General features: G+C 46.2%; 2 protein-coding genes across 2 annotated transcripts; both read left to right on the top strand.

The window, feature by feature from the left end:
• The first annotated feature begins 9,904 nt into the window (after positions 1-9,904).
• Positions 9,905-13,424, top strand: LOC100560366 (pleckstrin homology-like domain family A member 2). Its single transcript, XM_003214818.4, has 2 exons — positions 9,905-10,478; positions 13,006-13,424. The coding sequence occupies exon 1, from the start codon at positions 9,985-9,987 to the stop codon at positions 10,468-10,470; it is 486 nt and encodes a 161-aa protein (XP_003214866.1). The 5' UTR covers positions 9,905-9,984; the 3' UTR covers positions 10,471-10,478; positions 13,006-13,424.
• Positions 13,425-15,771: 2,347 nt separating this feature from the next.
• LOC103280455 (proline-rich protein 36) lies at positions 15,772-23,554 on the top strand. Its single transcript, XM_062967646.1, has 2 exons — positions 15,772-16,030; positions 16,924-23,554. The coding sequence occupies exon 2, from the start codon at positions 16,930-16,932 to the stop codon at positions 19,195-19,197; it is 2,268 nt and encodes a 755-aa protein (XP_062823716.1). The 5' UTR covers positions 15,772-16,030; positions 16,924-16,929; the 3' UTR covers positions 19,198-23,554.
• Positions 23,555-24,276: the final 722 nt, after the last annotated feature.

Genomic DNA, 24,276 nt, shown 5'->3' with positions numbered 1-24,276 from the left:
ATTTCAATGTTGAGACCCTCCCGGAATTGTCCCCTGAGGGCTACATCGTTCCAGCCGGTGTTGTGGGCCAGCACTCGGAACTCGGCTATATACTGAGACATAGGTCTGTCTCCTTGGAAAAGGCGACGGAGTTTGTGACCGGCTGCCTCCAAATTGTCCTCGATTCCCCAAGTCTCCTTGAGGTGGTCCAAGAAGTGTTGCGCTGATCTTAGGTGTGGAGAGGCTTGGTCGTACAGTGCCGTCGCCCAGCTGGCCGCTGGCCCGTCTAGAAGACTGTAAACCCATGCCACTTTGATGTCTTCTTGGGGAAACTCGGCAGCACGGGCCTCTAGATAAGCTTGACATTGGCGACGGAAGACATGAACCTTAGAAGCTTCTCCAGTAAACTTGGTTGGCAACGCCATGGCCGGAAGACGAATTCCGCGTTCCTTCAAACCCCTTATTTCTCCATCCTGTGCATTGAGCTTATCACGGATTCGGTCCACCTCATCCTTGTCGATGGTGTAGGTAATCGGCTGGCCGCTCGGCCCAGGTACGACTCCGGTAGACATTCTGGCCGAGGTTAATTGGTGCTTAGGGTGGCGGAGTCAAACTGTCAAGACCCAGGCTGCAGAGCACCAATAACCATACACAGAGGCCAGAATCTATCTAATATCTTTATTGAAGGAATATATAAAGTTAATAAAAACAAGTGAAGAAAATAGTCCAGAATTAGACCTTTCAGGAAAGGTCAGTATTAGTCCAAAAAAGCAATGTCCAATAAGAAATATTAAGGTCCAAAGTTGTAATCCAATAACCGAAACACTCACTTTGCCAAGCAAAGTGAGGGGAGATGACAAGGTCCTTTAGTCCATGAAACTTGAGCGAGGCTAGGAAATAACTTGATACTTGAAACAAGGCTTGAACGTGGAACAAGGTAACTAAGAACAAGAGCAAGGTCCGTGGAATAACTTGATAAAATCCGTGGAACAAGGCAAGGATTGATCCTGGGAACAAGGCAAAGTCCGTAGATAAACAAAGGCTGGGAAGCAAGGCGAAGGCTGGATAGCAAGGCAAGGCTTGAGCAGGAGCGAGGCTTGAATCGGAGCGCGCTGTCCAGACACAACTCGCTCCGTAGGCTGACGAATTGACTCCGCGAAGTTACTACGCGGGTAAAACACCTAAATAGAGTCTAACTTTCCCGCCGAAGCAGTTCTCTGGGAATCAGAACCGAAAGCTAAACTCTGAGACCAGATGTGAGACTCCCCAAAGATTCTCACGAGAAGCAGTCTTAATTGGCCACATTCTTAGCTGCAATCCTCGCACTCCTGCGCGAAGCTGATTCCAAACTTCTCTGTTGTTTACAAAACTCCCGGCGCAAGAACACGGGAGAAGTAGGCTCTGGGCTTGTTTGACATACTTCTGGGAGACAACTTTCTTGCAGGTGCAAGGTTCCCAGATCTGCCTGGGAAAGATCTGGCTGAGAAGAATCCAGTTCAGACTGGGAAGGTAAAAAACCCAAGTTTTCATCTTCATCAGGAATTACAATGTCCTGAGCAGGACTACAAGGCCCATGGGTCATCACACCTTCTTCAATTTTTGTGTTGATTGATAATTGCTTGAGATACTTGTTGTCTTTTGTTTGTTGTTAATCGTGATGTCTGATTCTGCTGAGTGTGGTTTACATCTTATTGTGGTACAATAGTCTTTTTTTTTTGCCTGTGCAGGTGTTTATTATTGTTGTTGTTATAGTGGTCATGAAGGCTGGATAAGTTAGATGGTACTGTATTGTTTTTTGGAGGCCCAGTGTAGCACTGACTGGCCTCTCAGCCTCAGTGCCTGGCTGCTTCTTGCCTGTGATGGTGTAGATTCTTATTGTTGTTGTTGTCATAGTTATTATTGTAATTGTTTTTTTGGAGGCCAAGTGTGAATGTAGGGATTGGGGAGGTGGATGAGCACTGAATGGCCTTGTAGACTCAGTGCATGGCTGATTCTTGCCAGTGTAGGTGTTTATTATTAGTGGGTGAGTGGATGGATAGATGAGTGGATGGATAGATAGAGTGGGTGCTCTCCTTGTTTCCTTTATTCCTATGCTGTTCCCTTTCTCTGCTCCGATCCTGAGCTCGCTGATAAGAACACACTGGTCAGAAAGGAGGGTAAATATAACCGGATCAATGGTCTTTCTCTCCCATTTGCTCTTGGCCTTCCGGGCAGAGAGAGAGGGCTCTTGTACTTAACGTTCCTTCGCTTCCCTTCCCTCTCTCCTTCCTTCGTTCTATCCGTCCCAGCCTTTCCTGCCTGCGGATCCATGGAACTGGGTCAATGGGTTGGATGGCGGGGAAAGGGAGAAGGAAGAGGCCTCTAATTGAAATGCATGGACTCCATGCCATGGGGTGCTGGAATTTGTAGTTTGCATCCAGTCCAACCCCTTTCTTTCTTTTTGTCATGGAGGAAGAACCCACCCAAACTTCTCAGACAGATGGCCATCCGGTTTAGTTGTGTTGTTATAGTCACAATGTGTTGTTGTGAGTTTTTTGGGTCCAGATTATGGTTTTGTGGTGTGGTTGTGTTCTTACAACTGGGAGGCAAGGCTTTTGTGTTGTGTTGTCAAATTTTGTATTTCTGGGGCGTTTAGTTGTGTTGTTATAGTCACGATGCATTGTTGTGAGTTTTGTGGGTCCAGATTGTGGTTTGATTGTGTTGTTACAACTGGGAGGCAAGGCTTTTGCGTTGTGTTGTTAAGTTTTGTATTTCTGAGGCGTTTAGTTGTGTGCCAAGTTTCGTATTTCTGGGGCGTTTAGTTGTGGTGTTATAGTCACGATGCATTGTTGTGAGTTTTATGGGTCTGGAGTGTGGTTTTGTGGTGTGGTTGTGTTGTTACAACCGGGAGGAAAGGCTTTTGCATTGTGTTGTCAAGTTTTGTATTTCTGGGGCATTTAGTTGTGTGCCAAGTTTCGTATTTCTGGGGCGTTTAGTTGTGGTGTTATAGTCACGATGCATTGTTGTGAGTTTTATGGGTCTGGAGTGTGGTTTTCTGGTGTGGTTGTGTTGTTGCAACCGGGAGGGAAGGCTTTTGCATTGTGTCGCCAAGTTTTGTATTTCTGGGGTGTTTCGTTGTGTTGTTATAGTCACGATGCGTTGTTGTGAGTTTTGTGGGTCCAGTGTGGTTTTGTGGTGTGATTGTGTTGTTACAACCGGGAGGCAAGGCTTTTGCGTTGTGTTGCCAAGTTTCGTATTTCTGGGGCGTTTAGTTGTGTTGTTATAGTCATGATGCGTTGTTGTGAATTTTGTGGGTCTGGATTGTGGTTTTGTGGTGTGATTTGGGAGGCAAGGCTTTTGCGTTGTTTTGTCAAATTTTGTATTTCTGGGGCGTTTAGTTGTGTTGTTATAGTCACGATGCGTTGTTGTGAGTTTTGTGGGTCCGGATTGTGGTTTTGTGGTGTGGTTGTGTTGTTACAACCGGGAGGAAAGGCTTTTGCATTGTGTTGTCAAGTTTTGTATTTCTGGGGCATTTAGTTGTGTGCCAAGTTTCGTATTTCTGGGGCGTTTAGTTGTGTTGTTATAGTCACGATGCTTTGTTGTGAGTTTTGTGGGTCCGGATTGTGGTTTTGTGCAGTGGTTGTGTTGCTACAACCAGGAGGGAAGGCTTTTGCATTGTGTCGCCAAGTTTCGTATTTCTGGGGTGTTTAGTTGTGTTGTTATAGTCACGATGCGTTGTTGTGAGTTTTGTGGGTCCAGTGTGGTTTTGTGGTGTGATTGTGTTGTTACAACCGGGAGGCAAGGCTTTTGCGTTGTGTTGCCAAGTTTTGTATTTCTAGGGCGTTTAGTTGTGTTGTTATAGTCATTATGTGTTGTTGTGATTGTTGTGCGTCCGGATTGTGGTTTTGTGGTGTGGTTGTGTTGTTGTAACCGGGAGGCAAGGCTTTTGCATTGTGTTGCCAAGTTTCGTATTTCTGGGATGTTTAGTTTTGTTGTTATAGTCACTGCGCCCACAACTTTATCCTTTTATATATATAGATTAAAGGCACATCACATGCTTGCTCTACAGTGCCCTAAATCCCAGGATCTGATCCCAAATGATCTGGCAGTGTAGATCCAGCTTCAGTTAACAAAACCTCAGATAAAGAGGTTCCTTTTCAGAAGTCTTTGAATGATAGCCCAATGCAGCCCCCTTTTCTTCTTTTTTCCTGTCTAGTTGGAATTGTCTTTGTATTCTGTTTTGATAAGGCCGATTGGCTGACCAATAACATTGTTTCTGTGTAGTTTGAAGTCACTGCCTCCTCCCAGTACTAGGTGATGACGAAAGAGGACAGCAGAATGATAGACTTTTAGTGTTGGGTTGACAGTAAACATTACAACGAGGTTTGAACTGGGAAAGAATGGGATTCTACGCTAGGTGAATCCTGGTGTATGAAGGCTGTTTGTGCCTTCATACACCAATTCTTTCTCCCCCCCTAATCCTCCAAGATGCCAAAATGAAAACTATGAGCTGCTCTTTTTTGTGATGTAGGAACCTATCATTATTCTTTCCATGTTATTTTTAATTTTTCTACCAATGTTTCTGTTAGAGAAGGAAAATCCAGGAACACGTTTACTTTGTTAACTGGGGCATACTTGCATTGTAGTAGCAGTGGTGGTAGTAAAGGTAAAGGTATTCCCCTGACATTAAGTCTAGTCGTGTCTGAATCTGGGATTGGTGCTCATCTCCATTTCTAAGCCAAAGAGCCAGCGTTGTCCATAGATGCCTCCAAGGTCATGTGGCCGGCATGACTGCATGGAGTGCCATTACCTTCCCGCTAGAATGGCACCTATTGATCTACTCACATTGGCATGTTTTCAAACTGCTAGGTTGGCAGAAGATGGGGCTAACAGTGGGAGCTCACCCCGCTCCCCGGATTCGAACCACCGACCTTTCAGTCAGCAAATTCAACAGCTCAGGGGTTTAACCAACTGCGCCACTGGGGGCTCCTTCAGTGGTGGTAGTATTGTGCCTTAAAGTTATGACAAGCCTATCATGATTTTCATGCTGTGGATGGTTGAATTCATGGACACAGAATCCATGGATATAGAGGGTCAACTGCAAAGCAAAAAAATTATTTTTCTTCCTTTCAAATGTGGTAAGTCATTCCTGACATGTTTGGGGATTATCTGGCTCATTGGCTGAGAGGGGTTCTGGATTTCTCTCCCAAAGCTTGGCTTTGATGACACCACTGATGAAAGGTATCTCTTAAACTGGCCATTCACCTGTGTTCCATGAAAAGCTGCAAATCACATCTGCAGCCAATGAGATGGGGTATTGGTGGGCACTATCTAGTGTTGTCTAGTGGTTTGACTATGATGCTGGAGACCAGGGGTAAAGTCACCCCACAGCCATGGAAACTCATTGGGTACCCTTGGCTAATCATGCTTTCAGCCTCATGAAGGTAAACCTCCTCTGAACAGATCTTGCCAAGAAAACCTGTGATAGGTTCACCTTAGGATTAGCATAGATGAAGGCACACAACAATTGGTAAGCACTGTGCTCAGACCAGGGAGATGGTGGCTCTCCTTCTACTGTGATCTACAGGTAACATCTGGAGAGAGTAAAGGAGTATCCTTATAGTAGTTTCCAATGTTTCAAAATATACTTATTAAATAATTTAGTAGAGTCTCACTTATCCAACGTTCTGGATTATCCAACGCATTTTTGTAGTCAATGTTTTCAATATATCATGATATTTTGGTGCTAAATTCGTAAATACAGAAATTACTACATAGCATTAATGTGTAATGAACTACTTTTTCTGTCAAATTTGTTGTATAACATGATGTTTTGGTGCTTAATTTGTAAAATCATAACCTATTTTGATGTTTAATAGGCTTTTTCTTAATCTCTCCTTATTATCCAACATATTCACTTATCCAACATTCTGCCGGCCCGTTTATGTTGGATAAGTGAGACTGTATGTAGAACTGGATTGAAAACTAATACATGAACATATATTCTATTAAAATGATATATTAATAGCTCATTCCCCAGCTGCTATCTGAAACTTAGTACAAATTAGAAAGGAAAAGAAGAAAGAAAGCAAAAAGAAAAACAACAGCAACGAGTCTCAATGTATATGAATGACAAGCATATCATAGCATAAGCTTTTGTGTACTACAGATATAAGAGCCTGTGGAAAGTTATACCATAAATAAAGAAGTTAGTCTTTAAGGTGCCACAGAACTTTTAATTTGTTTTTGCTGCAGCAGTATACCATGGGTGAATAAACAAAGACAGCGGTGCTTGTACAAAAACAAAAGCTACAGGTTATTAATACCTTTATTGAGATCAAGCAAAATGTCACAACAGTGTCCTAAAGTATTATTTTTATAAATACCAGAGGCTGGATCTAAATGGGATGGAAGATTGAGGCCTTCATACCAGAGCTGGCCCTAGGTATTTTTCAAGTGTAGGCAAACAGAATTTTGGCCTCCCCCCCCCCCCCCAAACCAATCACTGAAAAATAAAAGCGTTGGATAAGTGAAAATGTTGGATAATAAGGAGGGATTAAGGAAAAGCCTATTAAACATCAAATTACATTAAGATTTTACAAAGTAAGCGCCAAAACATCATGTTTTACAACAAATCAACAGAAAAAGCAGTCTCGACTGCGCCCCCATATGTTTTGCGCCCCAAGCGACCACTTAATTCGCCTCATTGTTGGACTGGCTCTGCTTTATACCTGAACCAAAGCTGTCAGAAAGCTGGCTTTTTTCAGTGTTATTAAGAGGTTGCTGGACTTAAAGGACCTTGGATCCTCTGGCTAGGATGTATGTGTGTGTGCGCGCATGCGCATAGGTGTGTGAGCACGTGTCTTCTCAAAGGGAAGGCCTTTTTTGAAGAATGTTTAGAACTGGCTCTACCTCCTGTCCAAAGTGAGGTCATCTTAGGTGGTGAGGGAAAAAGCACCTGTCCCACCTGACCTGCCGGGCCATTTTCCTCTGGTAGAGACAGAGTTGTATGAGTGCAACATGTCCAGCCCTGCTTCATTTTAGGTACAATGCAGAAGAATATCCAGTATCATAATAGGATCCAATAGTCCATCCAGCTGGTTCCCTCATGTCAAATGTAGAAGAAGCACTTGCTTCATCCTTGCCTCAGGCAGAAAAATGGGTGTTCCCTGACCTTATCATCACTGTAGACTAGTGAGAGAGCCACCTCATTCAATGGTGGTACACATTGACTAATGTTCAGCTGGTAATTTTAGAAATCCCATCCTCCTTTAACAGTCTTGAATGTTGGAGTTTTGAAGTCTTGGATATGCTGTCCTCATGGACTGTGAAACAGAAATTAATTTGATTATGTGATTTGCTTGTATAAGTGAAAGAAAAAGAAAGCAATGAAGGGGCCTGCTGGAATTTTTTCTTGCAATATGACATTTCTATTCTCTGTAGGAAAAGAAACCTACAATGTAGTGTTTAAAAGGAAACCAGGCCTTATGTGGAACAGCTTAGGAGCTGAGCATGATCAGTTAGGAGAAGAGAAAATTGTTGCAATAGCTGATGAAATTTCATGTGGAAAAGGGAACCAGCTTGTTTTCTGCTCCTCCAGATATCAAAACACAAACTAATTGATCCTTATTGTAAGAATAATGATTTCACCAGAACGTTAGGAAGAACTTCCTGAAGGCACGAGCTCTTTGATAGTGCGCGATAGATTCTCCTTCTTTGAAGATCTTCAAAGAGAGATTGGAGTGGGTTGCTGTGAGTTTTTTGGCTGTATGGTCATGTTCCAGAAGCATTCTCTCCTGATGTTTCACCTGCTTCTGTGGCTGGCATCTTCAGAGGTTCTGTTGGCAGTGAAGCAAGTGGAGTGTATGCATACCTGTGGAATGTCCAGGGCGGGAGAAAGCACCCTTGTCTGTTTGAAGCAAGTGTGAATGTTGCAAGTAGCAAGCTTAGATAGCATTGAGTAGTCATGAAGCTGCAAAATCAATCTGTGACAATATCTGCATAGAGGTAGCCTTGCCTCTGTTGCCTGGCCAAGGCTCTCCTCTCAGTTTTCCCTCTGGGCAAGTCTGTGTGCCGCCTCCCCCACACCTTCCAGGGTTGCTCTTTGCCTCCTTCTGCCCTCTCCCTTTCCTGGAGCACATTCCCCTTCCCTTGGCCCAGACCTTCTTTCCTTCCTTTTCTCTCTGCCCACTCCCTTGGACTCCCTTGCGCTTTTGCAGGATGACTTGCCTCAGGAATGCAGCTGTTGCCAAGCCCACAATCTCTGAGTCAGCTGTGACCTTGGGACTCTCCCCAGGTCTCATTCAGTTCCTGGGATGGGTCTGGATAGTGAGGCGTGTCATAGAATCACAGACTCTGAAGGGGCCTCAAGGGCCATCTAGGCCCCTTCTACACTGTCATATAAAAATTGTTGAAAATGAACACAATCTGGCTACCAGTACTAAAGCCCTCTAAAATCAGGACAGTAAATAAAGAACAACACTCAGAAAATGGGAATTCCAGACATGAAACAATCAGGGCCAGCTGACAGCTCCCAACAAAGGATTCCCCCAGGCAGGAAGCAGCCAGGCTTTAAAGTTGCAAGGCTTTTCAATGCTAATCAAAGTGGCCAATTGAAACATTCACACCTACCTCAAACAGACAAGAGTTCTTTCTACCACCCTGGACCTTCCACAGAATTATAGAGAGCGGACAAACCTCCTTTTAAAACAGCTCCACTGGCTGCCGAGAAGGTTTTGGTCCCAATTCAAGGTGCTGATTATCACCTATAAAGCCCTAAACAGTTCGGGTCTGGCTTATCTTTGTGACCGTATTTCCTACTATGTGCCTGTGTGATCGGCTGGGGAGGCCCTTCTTTTGTTCCTGCCACTGTCTCAAAAACAGTTGGTGGGGACGAGGAAGAGGGCCTTCTCGGTGGTGGCCCCCCAGCTTTGGAACTGGCCCCCACCCTGGCCACGTTCCAAAGATTTGAAAACCTGGTTTTTCCAATATGTGTTTGAATTGTATATTATAAATTGACTAGCTGTGCCCGGCCACGCGTTGCTGTGGCGTTGTCTGGTGTTGTTGGTGAGAAATTGTTGAGGTAGTGGTGGTATTGAATGTCTGTTGTATGGTTGTCTTTATGTTTAGTATGCATTTGGTTGTTTGTGTACTGTGAAAGTGGTGAGGGTAGTGGTGTTTATGTTGGATTAGTGAGACTCTACTGTATATTTGTAATCTTATATTATCTGCCTAAAACTGCCCCTTCTGTATAAAATGCACACTGAAGCGAATTATCTGGCAGTGTGGACTCAAGATAATCCAGTTCAAAGCAGATAATATAAGATTCTAAATGGGTTATATAGCTGTGTGGAAGGGCCTTGAGTCTACACTGCCATATAATCCAGTTAAAATCAGATAATCTGTATCTTATAGGCAGTGTGGAAGAGGCCTGAGACCTAACTGTGCTTGTCCCCTGGACTGAGTAGGTTGCTAGGAGAGAAAGTGGGTGGAGCTTAGCCCTCTAACTGGCAGCAATTAGATAAAAACAATTATTCCTCTCCCTGTAATTAGGACTTTATTTTTCTTTTCTTTTTGTTGTTTCAACCTAGAGCTGTGGATGATGGGTTGTGTTGTCAAATTTCGAGGTTGGGGGGCCTGTAGTTTTGTTGTTTGGTCTGCTGCCCTGATGCCATCACTCTTTTATATATATAGAAGATGCCAGTCCCTTACCTCTACCTATATCCAGCTACAGCTTTTCTCCCAACCTCTGAGGATGCCTGCCATAGATGTGGGTGAAACGTCAGGAGAGAATGCTTCTGGAACATGGCCATACTGTCCGGAAAACGCACAGGAACCCGGACTTGTTAAGCTCCATCTCTGAAGATGCCATAGCGTTGAGCCACAAGGCGAAGTCGGCGCCGAGGGGGCGTGGCTTGGGCAGCGCTGGGGAGGCTATAAAGGCAGCTCTCCGCGTGTCCGGTCCGCCAGTGCCACCCGGGAGAGGAGAGTGATTCTTGCGCATCGGGGCAAGGCGCGTGTGGGAGCATGAAGGACTCTTGTGCGTCTCCGTCCTCGTCGTCGTCGGCGGTGCTGCGGGCGGGGGAGCTGGAGAAGCGGAGCGCGAGCCTGCTGCAGCTGTGGAAGAAGAAGCGGGCGGAGCTGCGGGCGGACGGGCTGAGCCTCTTCTCCCCGGAGGGCGGGAAGGGGGCGGCGGGCGGGGGCCTGGGCGGCGGGAGGAAGGAGCTGCGCTTCGGCGCCATCCAGAAGGTGGACTGCGTGGAGCGGACCGGCAAGTACGTCTACTTCACCATCGTCACCACCGACCGGAGGGAGATCGACTTCCGCTGCCCCGGGGAGAGCTGCTGGAACGCCTCCATCACCCTCGCCCTCATCGACTTCCAGAACAAGCGCGCCCTCCGGGACTTCCACAGCCGGCGGCAGAAGGAGGAGGAGGAGGCGGAGCAGGCCACGGCGCGCGCCCCCCACGCCAAGCCGCCCACGCGCCGACCCAGGCTCGCCCGCGCCTCCTGAGCCACACGGTGAGACGAAGATGAAAGATGAAAATCTAGGGGATCGGAAACTTCTGGTTGATGATGTTGATGGCGACGGAACAAAACATGTACTGGGTAGCAGCAGCTTCACTCTTTAGAACAGGCATGGGCAAACTTCGGCCCTCCGGATGTTTTGGACTTCAACTCCTACAATTCCTAACAGCCTATCGGCTGTTAGGAATTGTAGGAGTTGAAGTCCAAAACACCCGGAGGGCCGAAGTTTGCCCATGCCTGCTTTAGAATAAGTTTCACACCAAGTTCAGTGCATCATGCTCCCAATCTAGCATATTTCTTTAAGGAGGTGAAGTTTGCTGCTCAGTCCCAAAACAGCAGGAAAGTGCTTGGGATGCAAATCTATGAGTATACAGTATATATCTTAACTGGGTTGCTGTGAGTTTTCCGGGTTGTATGGCCATGTTCCAGAAGCATTCTCTCCAGACATTTTGCCTTCCTCTATAGCAGTCACCCTCGGAGGTTGTGAGGTCTGTTGGGAACTAGGTAAGTGGGGTTTCTATATCTGTGAAATAATGTCCAGGGTGGGAGAAAGAACTCTTGTCTGTTGGGAGGCAAGTCTGCATGTTTAGCAGACTTGCTAAATTAATTAACATTGAAAAGCCTTGCAGCTTCAAGGCCTGGCGGGTTCCTGCCTGAGGGAATTCTTTGTTGGGAGGTGCTAGCTGGCCACCCAGAACCTTCCACAGATATATAAACCCCACTTGCCTAATTCCCAACAGACCTCACAACCTTTGAGGATGCCTGCCATAGATGTGGGTAAAACATCAGGAGAGAATGCTTCTGGAACATGACCATACAGCTCAGAAAACCAAAGCAACCCAGTTATTTTGGCCATGAAAGCCTTTGGCAACATATATATCTTAAATTGTCCAAAATCTGATCAAGAATAGTGCGCTGTAAGACAAGCAAAGCCAAAAATCCAGAAGAAAGTGTTTGGGAAGTATCTGAAATAATGAGTCAATATTACTGAGGTCCCTGCTTTAATCCAGTTACATAATTTTGTGACTTTGCAATCAAACACATGGATTTTAATAGCATGTCAGACCAGACACTGTCAATTGTTCAGTTTATATTGACCAGCACACTTTAGAATTTGGTGAGGAAGGAAAACTTGAGTAGCAACAAAGCAGATGCCAGAGGCCTTGGTTAAGAGCGAAGCTAATTTGGACTGGGCTAGCGCTGTTCCATCCAAATGTGTGTGAGCCGTGAGCGTGGGCGTCTTCTTGCCCAGGAATGGCATCTTTCAGCAGGAGACCGAGCGGAGGAAGGAGCCCCTTGGCTCGGAGGGGGCCATTCATGGAATCTGGGACTTTTCACTCCTAACCAAGCATCCCTTGGCACTGGGGCATTTTCATTTTAATGCAGTTAGGAAAACAGGAGGGAAGGAAAGTAATATCTACACAAATAAGGAAAATGGGATTTAACCTGTGGGAGAACTGCAGGGCCATTTGTAAGACTAGCTTCTTTGTTCTGGCTTTTCTTGAACAGTGCAATTTAGGGAGGAATGGAGTAAAGGTTGAGTCTGGAAATCTCACTGCTACTCAATTTTTTTTCATGTTTGGATTTGGGAAGACTTGTTTAAGGTTGGTAGTTAAAGCAAAAATTGAAAAATTACTTTTTTGGATTACAGTGTAGCTTGGCTCTGATATTTTTTCTTTTAAATGTAACTTTTCCAAGGTCTTGCTAAAGCCAAGAAACTGAGTGACTGCTAAGCCTGCTCATCTGGGGGGGACTTCCAGAAAAAAAAGATTTTTGTGTGTGTGTTGAGTGTGCCGCCCTAAAACGACCACACTACACATAGGGGATGTGAGAATATCTGTAGCAATACGCTGAATGCACATAAGATTCAGAGTCTGACCAGAGCAGGAGAAAGAAACCCTATGATATTTTGCGGCATTTTACTGGTCTGGATGCACTCGTTGGCTGGTGCTGCCTTTCCCGTGGACTGCAATTGAAAATCTCCCAGGAGGAGAAAGTTGCACTTGTGCATGTACAGATTAATATCTCCTTTGTCAGTCTAATTGATTTTAAAAATGATTACAAATCCCAGCAGCCAGTGATACAGAATGCTGGGAAAGTTGCAGTCTACAGAGTTGCAGGATTCGTCCTTATTTATTGTATTAAGAAATTATGACTTCATTCATGTATATCCTACATTTTCGCTACTATTGAGGCTCAAGGTGGTTTGCAGAATATTACAACCAGAACAGTTTAAAAACATATGTTTGTGTGTATGCTATTTTAAAAAGCAATTAAAACAGTTTATAGAATGAAAGTCATTTAATAATTTGCTAAATGACAGGATATTAAAAAACAACAAAACATAACCCAGCTAGGCTTAGCTGGGCTCATATAATCATGGTGAAATTGGATGACATTATTAGTTATCTCTTCATAGGATTTTTTATTGAGCTAGAGATTTAATAGGAGTTAGTTTTAATTATGCTTTTAGTAATGGTTTTGTACTAGTGTTGCTAATAAAACACTTTTTCTCTTGCAGTGAACTGTGGCTCTAGATGACAAACAAAATCGGTTGTCTTGGACTTTGAATAGGATACCAATGAAGGAAAGTATCGAAGGATGCTTTAAAATGCCTGGTTTCTTCCAGGTGCGACGCAGCAGCAGAGCAAAGAAGTCAAGCTTCGCAAAAGGCATTTACAAGCCAAAGACTTTGAAAAAAGAAACATAAAAAGTTAAGGAAAGGGATGACTGTGAGCATGGATGCCTCATTTTGCAATGTTTTTCTATTTATAGTATGCAATGAATATGCAGTCCTTGCTGGTGCAAAACCAATTTAAATTATTTGTAATATCTATATTTGTATTTATTTTGATAAATATCTTTAAGCACATGTGTCTTAAAATTGCTTTTAGCATTTAAATGTCTCCATTCCAGATTAAATGCTTTTTTATTACTACATTTCTGACAAAGCTATTTCTTTTTATCAGCAGAAAATGAAATGGTACTTTCTCCTTTTCTGTGGGGTTTTCTAGGAAAAGTACTTAAGCTAATAGTGGGATTGCTATTGTGCTTCAGTAGTCTCAACATGGCATGGGCAAGGAGCACAGAAAAATAACTGTAGTTTGTAAAAGTCTTTTTTGGATAACAACTTCCAGAGCCACCCAGATAATATGATTATGCTGTCTGGGGATTATTGGAATTATTGTCTAAAAAATAACTTCTCCAAGATCCAAACTGCACTGGGGAAAAAGAGCTTTGAGTGAGCTTTGAGGCCCGCATGAGCTCCCAAGATACGTTCTCCTCATCTTCAGTAGGCTCAAAGAAAATATTCAGGTGGGAATTGAAAAATGGCCAAAAGCTTACATTTGCTAGGATTTCCAGCTCAGATCAGTTGCTGTTGTACATTTCTGACTGGTCTCCTTCCAAATTTGTGCCTTCACTGCTGTTTCTAGGGCTAAAATCCAGTTCTGAAACAAAGCTTGTTTGTTCAGGGCTGGGGGTGGTGAGGCAGTGGCATGGAGAGTTCACTAGAGATGCCTCAAGAGAAAGGGGAAAACCTTTCTTTCAGTTATTGAAGGGAGGAGAGAGGCAAGAAAATGACCACAAACACATGGATCATCTTTTTTACCCCTTTTAAAACTATCTCCAAGAAGGTCATGGAGAGGAAACAAGTCACAGCACTTCTGCACAAGGAGCCCCCAGTGGTGCAATGGGTTAAACCCTTCTACCAGCAGGACTGCTGACCAAAAGAGCAGCAGTTTGAATCCGGGGAGCGGGGTGAGCTCCTGTCTGTCAGCTCCAGCTTCCCATGCAGGGACATGAGAGAAGCCTCTCACAGGATGGTAAAACATCCGGGCATCCCCTGGGCAATGTCCTTGCAGATGGCCAATTCTCTCATACCAGAAGTGACTTGCAGTTTCTCAAGTTGCTCCTGACATGGAAGAAAAAACAGCACCAAACAACAGTGTTCCACACTACAGGGCTAGGAAACCCGTGTCCTTCCAGATGTTAGACTCACCCCTGTCATTCCTCATCCAAATGAGTGGGAGTTGTCTAGACATCTGCAAATTTTCCTCTTCTATAAATTTTTGATATATGGAGTACAGGCAGTTCTGGAGTTACAAACATCTGACTTACAAACGACTCAGTTAATAGGCGAGACAATAAGAAGTGAGAGGAATGTATCCTTTGGAAGGGAAATTCAGTCCTGAAATGGTTATCATGAGGAAAAGTCTCCACTGAAACTTCATCACTGATCCCTGTGTCCACAACAAGCCAATTACTTTTCAAAATCCAATTATCACAGGGACAGAAAGGGAGGTGAAATCTTCTGAACAGAGGCAAAGACAGCAAAACAACCACCATAGGGGTGTTAACCATTTCCTATCCTGTATAGATATTTGGATGAAGTTACACTTTTAAAATGTGCCTGTTATGACTTACATACAAATTGAACTTAAGAACAAACCTACAGAACCCATCTTGTTTGTAATTTGGGGACTGCCTGTATTTGGAAACTTAACATTTATAAATTCTAAACCAGGAGTCCTCAAACTTTTTAAGCCGAGAGCCAATTCATGGTCACTCAGGCTACTGGGGGCCGGATTATCATTTGAAAAAAAATGAATGATTTCCTATGCATGAATGAATTCCACATATCTTATTTGTAGTGCAAAAAATTTGAAAGAACAATGCAATATTTAAAATGAAGAACAATTTAACCAGCATAAACTTAACCAGTATTTTAATGGGCCTGCTTTTGATTGATGAGAGAATCAATTAGGATTGTTGTGTGCCTTCAAGTAGTTTCAGACTTCAAGGCGATTTATCCTGTCTAAAGTTTAGGGCAGGGGCTGGGTAAAAAACCTTGGATGGCCACATCTGCTTTAGTTTGGGGTCCCCTGTTCTAAATGGTTACTATTCAAGGGTATTGATTCATAAACTATAAGGGTAGGGGGAATTTCCTATGGCCAGAAGACACTGTGTGAATGCAAGGTTTGCTGACTGATCCCTCTGAAGAGCACAGATTTCAAGATTGAATACCTAGCTTGGGGATATAGTTAAGAAGTGTGCCTGGTGCCATAGTTCTGCCAAACACGACATATTTCACTGGTTGACTTTAAAATTCTGTTCTAAAATATCTTGTTCAAATCAATACATCTAGTAATGTGTTTTGGACAACAGTCTTGCACATGCATTTGAGTGGAAGCAGGCAGGCCCTATTGCTTTCTGCAAGTCCATTTGGAATAGAAGGTTTCTTTTTTCTCCTTAACCAGCCAATTGTCAGAGGTCAACATTATGAGAATATGCCCCACCCGCGGCCAAGCAAGCTTAAGGCGCGGGAGGGCAGTTTGAAAGACCCCATGAATGAGCCAGACTTGCTGAGGCTGGCTGGTTTGCCGGCCCATCCATGTGAGGGGGTGGAGCAACAAGTGGGAGGAGACTCCTCTGTCCCCCTCTTTCAGTTTCTTCCTGACTGCGTGAGAAGAGGTTGTCCTGAAGCAGGCAGCTGCTGATCTGCCCTCCTTCAGGCCTGACGAAGCTTCCTCCCTCTTTCCAGGCTGGTAACTATGGAGTGGGGAGGGATGAGCTAGGCAAGCAGCAGTTCTGGCTGCCCCTTGCTCCAGCACCTTTGGCCTTCGCTCCATCAGGAGCCTTTTGGGTGCCCTTAAGGGGCCCCTGGCCTCTCCTTATTGCCCCCTTTGGGCTCCTCTCTTGCAGTGGAGTCAGCAGCATCAGCCCTCCCCTTTGTTTGATTCCTTCATTCACTTTCTTGCAGGGAGGGGCCTTTGGGTGCACATTCTGTGGTGCCACTGAGAGTCCCCTTGGCCCTTTGCCCCCTTGGAGGGGCCTGTTCTGCTCAGATCCCAAGGGGGGAGGGACCTTTCTAGCAGGACTGCATTTTGAGGGGCCCTTAGTCCTTCTTCTGACCCCTTGGAGGCTCCCTGGGCCTCGAGGCCCCACAGAAGGGCCTTTTTTCACAGTGCCAACTGTGCCTGGAAGAAGGCCTGCGTGGCTGGAGCCTAACTCCCTGGGGAGTGCCCCCCCCTTTTAGCAGGGTGGCCATTTTGATTTTGGGCCTAAACACATGGCCACCAAGAAGCCTGCCTAGGAGTAAAGTGGCCATTTTTATCCTTCATTCCTTTGCTTGGCAGGGCGGCCATTTTGATTTTTGGCCTAAGCACATGGCCGGCAAGAAGCCTGCCTAGGAGTGGCGGCCATTTTGTCCATACCTTTGATTGGCAGGGTGGCCATTTTGATTTGGGGCCTAACCACATGGCCAGCAGAAACCCTGTTTGGTAGTAGGGCGTCCATTTTGTTGTATCTTTTTTAAGTCTGATTTTATGGCAGCCATTTTGTGCCATTGAATTCAACTTTTTCCATTGCATTGGCAGACAGTGCCATTAGGGCATAGGCCATCATTTAGGAACTGACATCTTTATCTCCTTTTTCCTAGTGTAGTATGTCTTCCAGGAAGGGACAGGGAGGACCGAAGGGTAAAGGGCCTGCCAGGAGGGCCCTGCCCCAACAGCCTCTTCCACAGGAGACTACACTTGAGGAGGACACGGCTAACAGTGAGGGGGCCCCTACATTACCATCAGTGGGGGAATTCGAAAGGAGGCCTGGTATCCCTCCTCAGGCTTTGAGCCAGGCTTCAGATTTAACATCGGCAGAAGCATTTAACAACATGCTTTTGTCTCGCCTAGGAGCCCTAGTGGATTGCTGGAGACGGCATCAATTACCAGTGCCGTCATTGGTGCCGGAGAACATGCCAGATTGTGATTCAGGTGTTGCTGTTCCGTCAACTTCCTGTGTTTCTTCCCAGCCTGGGCAGGCAGTGGCATCATTGGTCAGTGTGGGGGTTACTCCTCAACCCGTGGAACAGTCCACGTTATCAACAGGTAGGGAACATCTGGGAACTCCGGGGCCACTGGGATTGTCACACCTAGAGGGGGAACCTCTGGTCCAGGAGGCCCCCTTGGGGACTACAATAGTTTCTGATCCACAGGAGGCTCCTGTGCTCCAGCAGTTGAGCAATGTTGTGAGGGGAGCAGCTGCCGAGGGGAGCCCTGTTGCACAGCAAGTGGGCACTACTGCCTCTGGAGCAATGGATGTGCAGCAGGGGGCTCCACTGGTTCGGCAGGAGGCTGCAACAGGGGCTGTATCAGTACCCCAGCAGCCTACACAGATGTCCCAGCCCGGCACACAGCAGAGTATCAGTGCAGCCACACTTTCTCAGCCACAGTCCTTGGTAGGGTCAGCAATATTAAGCCCTCCGTTGCCCTCTCAGCATTTGGCCCCCCCAAGAGCTTTAGCAGGGACTTGGCCTTGGGGGTGTGTCCAGGCCCCTGCAGCCCCTGCAGTGCTATCACAGTTGTCTCAGGCTCCTGCCTATTCTCAGGTGGCACCTCCCGTGCCTCAGGCTCCTGTCTTTTCGCCTACAGTACTACCAGCGCCACATCAGCCTCTTTCCTATTTTCAGGTAGCACCATTGGTGACCCAGGCTTCTGCTATGTCTAGCACTATGGTTTCTTCAGTGCCCCAAACTTCTACCTATTCTCAGGTAGCACCAAGGGGCCCTCAGGCACCTGCCCTTCCTGGAGCAGTGGCCCCGGCAGGAATTTCTCCATTGCCTCAGGTTGCACCAACGGTGCCCTATGTGCCTGCCTTTATGGTTACAATGGCCTCTGCAGCAGCATTATCAGTGCCTCAGGCGCCTATATATTCTCAGACGGTATCGTCTGTGTCCCAGGCACCTCCTTATGTAGGTGTTACGCCCTCAATTTCTACAGCAACAGGCACACAACCAAGCTTAGTAGTAGGACCTGGGTCACTTTCTGTCGGAAATGCTCTGGCAGCTCCAACATCAACAGCTTTATTAAGTGGCGCCACTGCACACACCAAGCCACCAGGAGATCCTCAGCCAGGACAATTGGTTTATGGACAGAGCTTGATGGGGCAACAGCCCACCTTGCAAGCCTACTCGGCTATCCCACCAGGTGACCTGACTATGGAGATAGGAGATCACCTTACTCAGGGAACCATTGATAAAATCTTGAGAGGGGAGTATGTTGATATATTTTCATTATTACATAGGGAAATTGAGAAAAAAGATTGGGAACTACTGGATGACAAAGAAAGGCAAACGGTGAAGAGACGAAAAGTGGATAGAACCTGGCGTAACTGGTTAGCAGGTTATATTACCTACATGGGAGTCATTGTTAGGGTCCAGCCATGGCGGGCTTATGCCCTGACCAAATACTTAGACATTATACAGAAAGCTTACGCAGACTATCAAGGCCCCGCATGGCTCTCTTATGATGAGGCTTTCCGTTTGAAGGCAGCCTCCTTTCCTACTTTGCCATGGGACAGGCCATTTCCTGAGATGTGGATGAGGATCATGAACTCTGCCCGCCCCATGCTAGGGGACAGGTCACACAGTGGCCATTTGTTGGCAAAGACTAGTTTTTCCCCTAACAATGCTAGCTTCAAACAAGGGGAGCAGAATAAACACTGCTGGGAATTTGGGATTCAGGGCAGTTGCAATAGAAAGATGTGCCGATTTAAGCACGAGTGTTCATTGTGCAAAGGACCGCATTCCTTTCGTAACTGTTCAAAAGGACGCGGCAACGCACAAGTTGTGGGTCAGTCAGGCAAAAGAAACCAAAGTAATGCCCAGGGGTATCAAGGAACCTCCCAATTACCTTCTAAAGGGCCCCAGCCCAATTAAATTGGAAAACATGAAGGGCTGGTTGGCTGATTACCCAAATCGTATTGCTGCCAGTTATTTGCTACTGGGTTTTTCTGAAGGTTTTCGAATTCCATTTCATGGGGATAGGCGACCTTTTAAGTCGGGTAACCTCCGGTCCATTGTTGGAATGGAGGATACAGTTCGCCACAAGATACAAAAAGAGGTTTGGGAAGGACGTGTGGTGGGTCCCTTTGAGACCCCCCCTGTTCCAAATCTGAGGGTCTCACCATTGGGAATTGTGCCAAAGAAGGCCCCTGGAGACTTTCGCCTCATACATCACCTCTCATTTCCCAAAGGGGAGTCTGTAAATGATGCCATCCCATCCGAATTATGTTCAGTGCGGTACACGTCATTCGATGACGCTGTTTTGAGAGTTAGAAGGCAGGGTCCTGGAGCAGAATTAGCAAAATGTGACATTAAGTCAGCTTTTCGCCTGCTCCCGGTTCACCCTCAGGATTTTGAGTTACTGGGGTTCTGTTTTGAAGGGGCATACTATATGGACAGAGCCCTGCCTATGGGTTGTTCTGTATCCTGTAATGCCTTCGAGCAATTCAGTTCATTCTTGGAGTGGGCTATTAGAAAGAAATCTGGCCTTTCAGGGGTAGCACACTACCTGGATGACTTCCTGTTCATCGGCAAAGCAGGAACAGGTCAGTGCAGATACCTAATGCAGCAATTTCACCAATTGGCTGATCACTTCGGAGTCCCCCTGGCACACGAGAAAACTGAGGGGCCAGCCACGGTACTCACTTTTTTGGGGATTGAAATTGATACAGTGGCTCATAGCTGTCGACTGCCATTGGATAAGTTAGAAAACCTGAAAGGTAAGTTAAGTAGTTTTTTAGGTCGCCGTAAAGCGACACTCAGAGAATTTCAAGAGCTCATGGGGCATCTTAATTTCGCCTGTCGAGTGGTTGCTCCAGGTAGGGCCTTTTTGCGTCGTTTATGTGAGGCTACGTGTGGCATCACCAAGCCCCACCACAGAATAGCTATATCTCGGGGCATCCGAGACGACCTGATTACTTGGGCAGACTTCTTATACTCTTACAATGGTGTCTCTTTTTGGAGACATGACTTGCAGTTGCGTGATGCTCTGAAGGTCTCGTCGGATGCCTCTGGATCTGTGGGCTTTGGAGTTTACTTTAATGGCCAGTGGTGCACAGAACGTTGGCCAGTTCAGTGGTCCTCTGCAGGAGTATTATCTGATTTAACCTTTTTGGAGTTTTTCCCTATAGTAGTAGCTGTTTGGCTATGGGCCTCTGACTTCGCCAACAGTACAGTTCACTTTTGGTGTGACAACGCAGCCACAGTTCAGGTCATTAATTCAATGACATCACGGTCACCAAGAACAATGCATTTGCTTCGGGCGTTTGTTTTGCAGTGCCTCCGGTACAATATTGTGTTTTTAGCTCATCATATTGCGGGAGTAAATAATGGTATAGCCGATGCTCTCTCCCGCCAACAGATGGATCGTTTCAGGGAGCTCACTCCGCAAGCATCTGTGACCCCCACAGTGATGCCTTACAGCCTATGGAGCCTTGGCGGGGTGAGGTTAACCGGGCCATCGGAATCACTCTAGCTAACAACACCAGAGTGGGTTATCGTAAGTCTGAAGAGGAATTTGAGTCCTTCCGGTCTACACATGGCCTCGGCAATCCTTGGCCTATCCCGGTAGAGCACATCCTTCATTTCTGTGTTTTCTTGCACAACAAGAGTTTGGCCCCAGCCACAATTAGGAATAAATTGTCTGCATTGGCATTTGCCTCCCAAGCTCAAGGGTACCCAAACCCAACCAATAGTTTCAGGGTTCGTAAGATATTGGAAGGGTGGTCCCGGGAACGGGGCACAGTAAAAGATACTAGGGCACCACTGGGGCCAGCAACCTTAAAAGGTTTGGCAAACGTTTGGCCTGGGATTTGTCATTCTCACTTTGAGGCCCTGCTGTTCCATGCTACCGCTCTGACAGCTTTCTTTGGGGCCCTGCGGGTAAGCGAATTAGTTGCAAGATCATGCAGAGATGACTCAGGCCGGGCGCTGATGATGCAGGACCTGGAGTTAGGGGCAGAACAGGCAATCTTGCACATTCGCTTTTCCAAAACAGATCAAAAGGGTAAGGGGACTAAAGTGCAGTTACTTACCTGTGCAGATGAGACCTTGTGCCCAGTGAGAGCCCTGCATCGATACATAGAGGTAAGGGGAAGAGACCCGGGATTCCTTTTTAGGCATGCGAACTCCCTCCCACTTACAAAATATCAATTTTGGAAGGTTACATCAAAGGCACTACAAGTTTTGGGCTTGGGTGGGGTCAATTTTGGAACTCATTCCTTTCGGATTGGGGCAGCCTCTACGGCGGTGGCCATGGGATTTAAAGACCAAGACGTTCAGCGCATTGGGAGATGGCGCTCAAACGCATATAGGCGTTATGTGCGATCATTCCCAACAACAAATCAGTGATTTTTTGACCTTTTATTAGTTTACAGATGCAGACCACTTCGCAGGCGTGTCCTCATCTGTGGCCATAGTTTGGTGTTCTGGGCGGAGAGACATGCTCGACGAAGTTACCTTGGAACCCAGTTGGGTTTGAGTGACCAGGTTATAGTTGAATGGTGGGGTAGAAGAGGACTCCGATGGGGGGGCCTTCTACCAATGTTATTCAAGGAGAGGCGGGGACCTCCTCCCGAGATGTTAATTGTACATTTGGGGGGCAATGATTTGGGTCTATTAAAGGGAAAGGCACTAATTCTTCAAGCCCAGAAAGATTTCAATCTCATTAGGCAACGGTGGCCTGGAGTTCTGATTGCCTGGTCAGCACTGTTGCCACGACTACGGTGGCTAAGGGATTGTGATCCCAAGAAACTCGATGTGGCCAGGAGAAAGGTCAATCGGGAAATGAAAACTGCCATGGGGCGGAGTGGGGGCTGTTTAGTCCCGCACAGAGAAATTGTGTTCAAACGGCCGGAGTTGTTTAGGGCCGATGGAGTTCACCTCTCAGATGAGGGGAATGTTTTGTTTGTGAGCGATTTGAAAGAGGGAATAAAAGATATGTTGGCCAGCCTAGTGGGAAAAAGGGACAAGGCAGACGCCTGACCCTTTTAGTGGCATGTTTAAGGTTAAATAGGTATGGTAGGCACCGTGGCACCCCCCCTTAGGGGTGAAGGGTGGACTCCCACAAAAGTCCCCATAAGTTTTCATAAAATGGGAGCTACCCTTGGGGCTGGATTGAGGGTTCTCACTCTTGAAAGACTCTGTGGTTTGGGAGAGAGCGCCCTCAGGATGGCCTTCCAACTATGATCGGCCGAGGGTGCAGACTAAGAATTTTGGTCGGCCTTCGGGATCCTTGGTGCACGCATGTCCTTGGAGGTGGTCAGAGGGAGTGACACCTGGACCCGGGACAAGGCTCACTAGGTGGCCATTTACCCATGATTTATGTTTTGGTGTTTTTACAGATTTTCCCTCTACAGGTTATTACCAGTTCTTTCAATAAATAGGTCAGAAAATGGCCCTTTAGATCCATTTTCTTGTGTCTGGCTCTTTATTTCATGGTGGGAGTTCAAGCCCCACCCGCGGCCAAGCAAGCTTAAGGCGCGGGAGGGCAGTTTGAAAGACCCCATGAATGAGCCAGACTTGCTGAGGCTGGCTGGTTTGCCGGCCCATCCATGTGAGGGGGTGGAGCAACAAGTGGGAGGAGACTCCTCTGTCCCCCTCTTTCAGTTTCTTCCTGACTGCGTGACCCACCCCCCCCACCCTATGGACAGTGTGAGTATAGACTGGTCGCGCAAGGGCCGGGTAGGAATTTTTCCCCCCCAAGTTTGCATTGGGGGGTTTTTCGCCTACCCCACACTGTTTCAGATGGGTGTGGGAATTGGCTTTGAGGTGGCGTCATATAAATAGGTTTTCTTGAATATATAATAAGATTCCAAGGCATGTTTAAGGTTAAATAGGTATGGTAGGCACCGTGGCACCCCCCCTTAGGGGTGAAGGGTGGACTCCCACAAAAGTCCCCATAAGTTTTCATAAAATGGGAGCTACCCTTGGGGCTGGATTGAGGGTTCTCACTCTTGAAAGACTCTGTGGTTTGGGAGAGAGCGCCCTCAGGATGGCCTTCCAACTATGATCGGCCGAGGGTGCAGACTAAGAATTTTGGTCGGCCTTCGGGATCCTTGGTGCACGCATGTCCTTGGAGGTGGTCAGAGGGAGTGACACCTGGACCCGGGACAAGGCTCACTAGGTGGCCATTTACCCATGATTTATGTTTTGGTGTTTTTACAGATTTTCCCTCTACAGGTTATTACCAGTTCTTTCAATAAATAGGTCAGAAAATGGCCCTTTAGATCCATTTTCTTGTGTCTGGCTCTTTATTTCATGGTGGGAGTTCAAATGGCTATTTTTGTATTTAGTTAGTTTCTTAAGCAAGGAATCCTCAGAAGTCATCTTGCCAGTTCCTTCTCCTGAAATACATCCTACACCATCTGGGCTCCATTGATAATCTCCCAACCAAATACTAACCAGGGCTGTTAGCTTCCAAGATCAGGTAGGATCTGGTATGAGGTAAAAGGTTCCCCCTGACATTAAGTCTAGTCATGTCCAACTCTGGGGATTGGTGCTCATCTCCATTTCTAAGCCGAAGAGCTGGTGTCCATAGATACCTCCTAGGTCATGTGGCCAGCATGACTGCATGAAGAGCCATTACCTTCCCACAGAAATGGTATCTATTGATATACTCACATTTGCATGTTTTCAAACTGCTAGGTTGGCAAAAGCTGGGGCTGACAGTGGGAGCTCCTTCCAAATACAGGAAACATGATGGGTGTGTATAGAGTTGTGCATGGTATTGGAAAGAGGACAGGCAGATGTTTATCTCATCATTTTGTAATACAAGACAGAAAGAAAGATGGAGAATTTCACTTTCACTCACAACACAGTGCATTGTTAGTGGAATTAATTAAATAAAATGTAGTGCTAGTCACTAACAGGACAGTTTTAGCCCTATGATTCCACATTAATTGCTATGGCAACATCTTATGGAATCCTGGGATTTCTAGTTAGGGATGAAAATTT

The sequence above is a fragment of the Anolis carolinensis genome, chromosome 1 (genome assembly GCF_035594765.1).
Source record: "Anolis carolinensis isolate JA03-04 chromosome 1, rAnoCar3.1.pri, whole genome shotgun sequence".
Taxonomy (NCBI): Eukaryota; Metazoa; Chordata; class Lepidosauria; order Squamata; family Dactyloidae; genus Anolis; species Anolis carolinensis.
Note: the sequence above shows the minus strand (reverse complement) of the source record. Positions and strands in the feature narration are given on the sequence as shown.

Bases quoted from the DNA above. Each gene is read 5' to 3' on its own strand.
- LOC100560366 (XM_003214818.4), top strand. From the start codon at position 9,985: ATGAAGGACTCTTGTGCGTCTCCGTCCTCGTCGTCGTCGGCGGTGCTG.
- LOC103280455 (XM_062967646.1), top strand. From the start codon at position 16,930: ATGTCTTCCAGGAAGGGACAGGGAGGACCGAAGGGTAAAGGGCCTGCC.